The 8,153-nt window shown below is 32.7% G+C and overlaps 1 protein-coding gene across 1 annotated transcript; it reads right to left on the bottom strand.

The window, feature by feature from the left end:
• Positions 1 to 347: 347 nt before the first annotated feature.
• Positions 348 to 7,144, bottom strand: LOC112592976 (vinculin). Its single transcript, XM_025337157.1, has 10 exons — positions 6,762 to 7,144; positions 3,676 to 4,125; positions 3,458 to 3,602; positions 3,177 to 3,376; positions 2,700 to 3,119; positions 2,485 to 2,621; positions 2,274 to 2,404; positions 1,873 to 2,199; positions 1,049 to 1,782; positions 348 to 963 (listed from the first exon to the last, which is right to left on the bottom strand). The coding sequence occupies exons 1-10, from the start codon at positions 6,816 to 6,818 to the stop codon at positions 703 to 705; spliced, it is 2,862 nt and encodes a 953-aa protein (XP_025192942.1). The 5' UTR covers positions 6,819 to 7,144; the 3' UTR covers positions 348 to 702.
• Positions 7,145 to 8,153: the final 1,009 nt, after the last annotated feature.

Here is an 8,153-nt window from a genome sequence, read left to right as displayed (position 1 = left end):
ACATCTAAAAGAGCATTGTTGCAATTACAAACATCAATTCATAATAAAAAACAAATAACAATATAATAAATAAATATTCTAAAATATGTTTTATGAAATATACTTTTCTAACAATCTTTGATTTTTTTTTATGCATATCATCAATACAGAGTAACAAATTTATAAAAGCCTCTTTAAATTACTCTATATAAAATTATCTAGAGGCATTTAAAATAACAATATATATAATTAAAAAAATATTAATTCGTTGTGAAATTGTCTCATTTGATAATTAAAGCGTCTATATGTATATATGTAACTCAACAATAAAAGTTAAAGCTCGATTATTAATTATTGTTTAAATTTGATTTAACACTCTTAAACCAAATAAGTGTGTTTAATATTAAATACAACTCTAAGCACCGCAAATCAATATAAATATAAGGCACATGTCGACCCATTGGAATGATTTAATTGCCAAAACATAGAAAATAAATTTTCCAAATTTGTATTATTTATTTTATTTATTTACTTCTAAACCACAAATTCAAAGACTTTTTTTAATGTAAATGAATTATAGTACTGCCAATGAGCCAGAGACTACAACCTATCATACATTGTGCCCAAAGTGATTTATACTAATTACTTTGTTATAGCTTATAAATACTTAAATAATATTGAACACCTAATTATGGCCATGGTATTGAAGGCACGCGGAAGTTATTAATAATGATACCATGGTTGACGTCTGACCCAACATAACCGTATACCAGTGTCAGTTCTTATTTTAATTGAAGCCGCTTCGGCTGCTCGTACGGTTTCTTTAACAGACTGCATCAAGTTTTGAGCATTACCCACCAACATGTCAGTAGCTTCTTGATCTTCTTCTGAACCATGAGCTCCCAACATAGTTGCTTTGACTGTGGATAAGATCTTTAATTGAGTACCAATGGTTGGTATACGTTCACACACTTGCAGCAAGTTCTGAAAATTAAATTTATTATAATTATAACTTAGAATAATAATTAGAAAGTATTTAATATTTTGTTATTATTTTAAAAAAACTTACAGTTCTCATTCTTTTATCAGTACACTCTCTAGCCAATTCTTTAGCTAAACGTGTCACTTCCTCAGAAGCTTCGGCAATTGCTTTAGCACAAGCAATAAGATCACGTTTGGTACCAGTTTGTCCACGAACCAATTGAGATAACCTGCCCATCAAAAGTGCCATTTTCTTTGCAGCAGCAATAATCTTGTTATCTTTACTTGACCACTGTCTCACTTCTTGATGAAGCCCATGAGCAGCAGCCATAATAGGTTGATTAGGTAACGGTGCATGCTTGAACATTTCATCTTCATCATCGGTTTCAGCAGGTAACGGTGGTCTTGGTGGAGGTGCTTGTTCACCAGGCAATGGTGGACGAGGTGGAGCTATTTCGGGCTCAATAGACAATTCATACAGGTCTGGTACAACAGAGATAGCACCACGCACACCACGCACTGCATCCAACAACACATTGTTAGATTCTCTCCAACGTTTAATAGCTTGATCGTTATTGGTATTTAATGCTACTGGCTTAGCATCTTGAACCATTCTAGCCACAGCAGCTTGTAAGATATCTGCTGCTCTATTTAATGTTGCATGAAACACAGGATCTTCAGAATTGTCAGCCTCTTGCTTAGCAACTTGATATACTCTGTTTCCTAGACGAGCAATAGCTGTTGTATGTTCTACCATCTTATTGGGATCATGTCTGGCAATAGCATCCTCACACAGTTTTGCATGTTTACGCATTTGGTCCTCTACAATTAAAAATTAAGTAATTAAACATTAGTATAAAAGAGAGCTGAAACAAAAATGTCAAACCTATTAATTATGCACTTTGTACTAACCAGATAGTCGAATAAAAGTTGCTGAATCTGTAGCCTCATCACAAAGATTTCTTATGTGTGTTGCTGTATCAGCATACTGAGAACACAAATTATCAAAATGCTCTCCAGCTACTTTATTATCAGAGTATTGTGATCGGATTTGTCCACCATTTATCAACTGAGGTCCGAGAGATTCAAGCTGTGTGGCAGCTTGATTTAGAGCTTCAGACAACTTTTTTCCACCACTACCAATTGCAGCCACAAGTCGTCCAGTTCGACCTGCACGTTTTGACCAGTCAGATAATCTAGTTGCTCGATCAGCAAAGTTTGCCTCTCTACCAGGAGTTCCTATCAAAGTAAAAATAAAATTTGCTTTTTGTTAAATAAAATAATCAAACTAACATAGTATTATGTATTCTTACCTTTTGGTACATGCACTGCGTCTGTAAATTGTTTTAAAGGTGTATTTATGTCAACAAAATCTTCAACAACACGACTGACAACTGCATCTTGTATCATTTTTTTCAATTCATCTAACTTATGAGATAACTTTCTATAAACCATAACATTACAGTTATAAGTTTTATATACAAAAAAATTAAAAAAGTAAAAAGACAATCTATTTGTGACTACCTGGCTATTTGTTGCGCTTGAGGAGAGTTACCTTCACCACGACGACATAAATCATTTAATTGTCGAGATAAGGTATCAACCTCATCACAGAGATTTAATATTTCTGCTCTTTGAACACCAGGAAGTCCATCAGCCACCTAAAATATTCCATAATTGAATAATGAATATTAAAAAGATGACATATACAAAATGTAAGATTAATTTTTCTGTTTTACCCTATGTGCTTCATCAATTATCAACGAAATGGCTCTTTGCCCCAAGCCATTATCATTTCTTTCTGGATGTAACAACCATTGTCTAGCTTGATCCAATTGTCCGCCAAGTGTATGAGCCACTTGCTGTCCTTTAGCAGTAACTCCACTTTTCTCTGTGTCATTAACTGCTCGTGTAACTAATTTCACTAACTCTCCAATTCTTTCGTCAATGCTACGAGATAAACTTTCTGCTTGAGCAGTAGCGCCTTTTCCGTCATGTCTTAGTTCGCAAAGAGCATCAGTCATGGTGTTGATTTCAGAACACAATTTCTGTATTGGCTCTCGAACTTTAGGTGAACAGCGTTCTGATATTAAATGAGCTTGTTCAAGTAAATGGCGAATAGACTTTTCACCTAGACCCCCAGGCATTGATAATGGTTCCTAGAAAACCATTTCATTTAAAATATTAATTATACCATAGTATAATTTAATACTTACTTGTAACCAATCGTGGGCTGTATGGACTTTACCTTCAATTACATTAAGAGCTTTTCTCATTACAGTTATGTTATCAGCTTCCCATTCATCTTCATCATAAGTGGTCAGCTGTAATACTCTTATTATTTCTAATAACTCTCCAGTCATTCGGCTAGTGAGATAATCTCTATTCTCAGCTGCTTCAGCAGCACCCTTACCTCCTGAAATTAATCATTAGTTAATATAATAAAGGAAATAATAAAAATGTATTTCACATTATAATTATTTTTTGATTTTACTACCTTCTGAAAGAATATGAATATAAATCTTCATGCTACATATAAGTATTGGAGCTAACGTCTTCACTTGATCAAGACAACGAATAAGTATATCACGATGAACTTGATGAGTAAGTTCTTTTTCACGAGCACCTACTTCTCGAGAAACCTAGAAATAAAAAAATACATTTTAAATAATCTAAACCTATTTAAAAAAAATAATAATTAATTAATTAACCTACTTTACTTAGACATGGACTTAAATCCTTAAGAAACTGCACTAAGTCTTCCATACTTTCAATAACTTCGGCTACAGCTAAATAATCCAAAACTTTTTTACATTCTCTAATGATTTTTCTGACTTCAGATTCATCAAAACATAACAACAAAGATGATGTTCCTTGCAAAATTCCTCTAGATCCTTCTATCAGTTTTCTTCGAGCTGGCCCACTATAGGGATCTTGTTTTAGCATAGCTGAAGCTTCTTCAAGTAAACGGGATGCCCCTTCAACTCGATAAAGGGCTGAAGGAAGATCTTGTTTAAGTATTGGATCATCACTACTGTTTATAGTTTCTTTCCCCACTTTGATAAGGTTCATAACTGCACGGCTAACAGCTTGAACCGGCTTTTCCAAATCTGGCATTGCACTTCCATCTTCAGCGTCTTCATGTAAAATAACCAATCTAGATACCTATAAATTTAACAAATAGATAAAATTATATTAATAATATTTAAAAAATGTTTACAAAATAGGTAATTAAAATAATACAATTAAATACAATGCACTTTTCAAGTAATAAGCTGTTAGTATACTGTAAAACTAGTAGAGAGTAATAAATAACTAGTTATTTACAATTATTAAGTGTTAAAAAGTCATTTGGAATCCATATGTATCATGTTCTACTCTCTCTAAAAATAGTTATGTTTTGTCTCAACTGTAAGACCACATCAGTTATAAAAATAGAGTAGTTAAAGGGTAAACTAAATTATTTTAATGTACATCTCTCTTAAGTCCTTTCAGTCAAAAAAATATAAATATATATCAGAAACTTGAGTTTGAAATACATCCTGTTTTAAAAAACATAATACCAGAAGAATCACATTTTCTAAAAATATCTTACAGTAGATATAGATAAAGTAATTAGACTATTTGAATGTATTACATGGGTAGTTTATACCAAATATTATAATTTTAAGCTCATAAAAAATTATAAAAATATGACAAATAACTAATTAATTGTGATAAGTTTTTAGAATAATAATATCCAATATATATTTTTATTTTTTTAATTTTATTGATGAAAATAGATATTTTAATGATAAATACATTATACATACTTAGGAAATTAATTGTTAAATAATAAAGTAGATAGGTATTTAAAATTTAAAAATGTAAATTATGTAATAACTCTTTAAAAACTTATTAAACTCTGAAGTTTCAAAAAAATAATAAATAAGTTACAATAATCACCAAGACAATTTTTTAATATTTATTTGTGCTAACTCCCCTCTCAAATATTAATGATATTAGTGGCTAAACAGATCAATTTACATTAAACTTATTGTTATAAATAATATAAATAATAAATATAGAAAGTAGTTAAAATAATCCATTTTATGAATTTTATTATTGGGTATCTATTTATTTATCTATTTCTCTCATTATCATACCTAATATATCAATATTATACCTAAATAGTTAAAAAGAGAAATATCAATAATATTAAAGGAATTTTATTTATCATAATAGGCACTAACAATATTATAAGTATGAACATATGGCAATGAATTCTTGCCAATAATCCATAAATTGTATAAAATACTAAATTATTTGTTAATTTATATTTTAAATAAAAGAAATATTCTAATATTAACGAAAAAAATAGTTTAAAATGAATCTTAAAGATAACATACAAAAATGTAAATATTTAAGTTTTTATTAAAATTATCAATGTAAAACTGTTAAGAATAGATATTCTTGGTTATCATTAGTACTAAGAAATACATTTGGTATTTTATTTAAATCACTCAAAGTAAACATATAAATATGATTTCCAATTTCAAAAGATTTTCATTCTATTTGTTTTTTCATAATTTTTTATCATACCAAAAAAGAATTCATATGAATGCATTCTGTATTTGAAATTTGAATTGTATGCAAGTAAAGTACCCATAATTTATCTATGTGACTTCAATGTCACATGACTCATGCTCTTATCAAAACTACCTGAATAAAAAAAAATGATATTAACATTGACTGTACTTTACTGCATTATTAAATTGCATTTTTTATAGTTTTTATCAACATTACAGAGATAAAACAAATTCCTCAACATAAAACCATGTAGTTTTGATTGTTATAAATTATTTTCTAAACGATAATATGTTTAATTATTAATATCCTACATAAAATGTTTATAACTTTTTAAACTATACCAAATAATCATCGAATAATAGTTATCATCTAACCAGCTGACCTACCGCATAAGCATAAAACTGTTTACCTTGTCTCTTTACAAAAATGTAATGACATAATAAAAAGAATCTATCTCATCAAGGATGACTAGAAGATTTTCTCAGGCAAACTAGGAAACTCGAATATTCAACGTCCAATTATCAAAGAGCTAATAACAATTTATTGCAACAGCAAAAGCCAATGAGCATAATTTAATATATCGGTCAATATAAATCAATCATCGTGTAAAACATTTCAAACAAACATGATATGAACATGATGGAAACATTAATTGAAGGCACATTGGCACGGGTCCATTACATATCATATGTGAAAAATCCTTGAGAACAGATCAAAAGGAAAAAATAATAATAGTAATAATAATGAAGTAGAGGTACCTATATATATATATATATATATATGTATGTATAAACAGAATTTTTCATTATTGCAATATAATATCATAAATTGGGTCAAGCTCGCAGACGAGGAAAGTGACAAGTGTAGCACACACGTACACACACACAATTACATTTGATTATATTCCGAGTACACGACAACGAAATATATTATAGTAGGACAACGATTATGTGAGGAGTGTTGTTGGCATTGAGAAAGAGCGACGGCGGCGACAGCAGCAGATGGTCGTCCTAAAGGCCCGAGCCCGATCTCAACAGAGCCTATATTATTACACGCATTCTACCTACACATGCCTACACGCGTCAGACGTGATACAATAACGGTAATATACACAGGTACCTATAGGTATGGGTAGGTGTTAAATAGAATCGCGTCGCACGGCCGCCGAGTAGGAACTTTAAATCGAGGGGGCCAGGGGAGTACCTAGGCGCGTTGATGAATTTAAAAATTACCTGTTGGGCGACGGGCTCCAATATGCTCTCGATGGTTTTCGTGTGGAACACCGGCATTTTGGCGGCGGAAAATTCGAGTGGAGAAAAACAAAAAAATTCGAAACCCGGACCGTAAACTCCGTACGCCGCGACGGGATGTAGAGGTGCTTCCTATCTATCGGGCGCGAGCGCCAATAACACACACGCACAAACGCGACTGTCACGCGGGCGGCGGTGCGGTGGGTAGGGGGCGGTGCGGCGCACAAAGGTGCAAAAGAGCGGGCGCACGCAGCAACACGAGCACAACACTACCACTGTCAATGGACCAGCGAAATAACCATTTATAGGAAACGACGTCGACTTCTTAAAATAAACACAATTCTACTGCGGCAGACGGTTGAGCAGCGCGAGCAGCAGCACTGCGCTCTGCCTTCGTCGCTACTCGCTCGATCCACCGCCGCCACACCTCCACGCGCGCTCCCACCCGTCGGTAGACGCCGTATGGTAGTCGCGGCAGAGACCCGTCTCCTTCCCGGCCCGCCGCCCAACAAGACACCGACGACCCATCACGTCGCGGCCGAAATGTCGTCCGGACCAAGTTAATTATATTATAATACGTATATATATATATATATATATACGTATAATGTGTTGTGCGTGTGTGTGTTTTTTTTTTTGCCGCCCGTTTGCTTGGCGCCCACCACGATATGATTAATTGAAAAAAAAAATAAAATAAACGGATACGACTTTAAGCGATACATTATAATAACAATAATGATCGCGGTGGTGATATTTTGACTCGATTATATTGTTTGTATTGTTATTATTAAAGAGCCTTATGAGTTATGACTTATGAGCACGCTACACACCCGCGTGCAGTGTATCCAGTATTTATTTCAGACCTTTTGTCGTGGAGGGAAGGGGTAACTTAAATTTTCAATGAGATTCAATAAGATAAGATCAAATAATGGAGGGAAGTAAAAAAAAAAAAAAATTGCATAGGAACACAATTATTTTTGTAGTTTTTGTTCACATAAGAAGTGTCCTTAATTAATGAGTAATGGTCTCCGATACAATCTATAACCTCTATCGTAATATTTATTTTATTTTATTCTTAGTTGACGAAGTAAGTCTTACATTTTCCAGAGGGAGTAAACATTTTTTCCGGGGGGGGGGTATTACCCCTCCCCCAGGACACCCCCTGAAATAAACACTGAGTGTATTCGTCTTATAAAGGCCATAGCACAGCAAATTGTTCGTTCTGAATAATCCTTAGAGGCTTAGGAACGTTTAATGTAATAGCAAATTTATCTGTTATCATATTTAAAATCAAGAATATTACCTGGTGAACCTCATAGGCTTTTTTTTATATTTTTCTTTTAAATTGAGTTATGAATTTATGACTTATGAGTT

The sequence above is a fragment of the Melanaphis sacchari genome, unplaced genomic scaffold (genome assembly GCF_002803265.2).
Source record: "Melanaphis sacchari strain LSU unplaced genomic scaffold, SCAv2.0 Contig19_pilon_pilon, whole genome shotgun sequence".
In the NCBI taxonomy this organism is placed as follows: Eukaryota; Metazoa; Arthropoda; class Insecta; order Hemiptera; family Aphididae; genus Melanaphis; species Melanaphis sacchari.
This window is presented reverse-complemented; position numbering and strand designations above follow the sequence as displayed.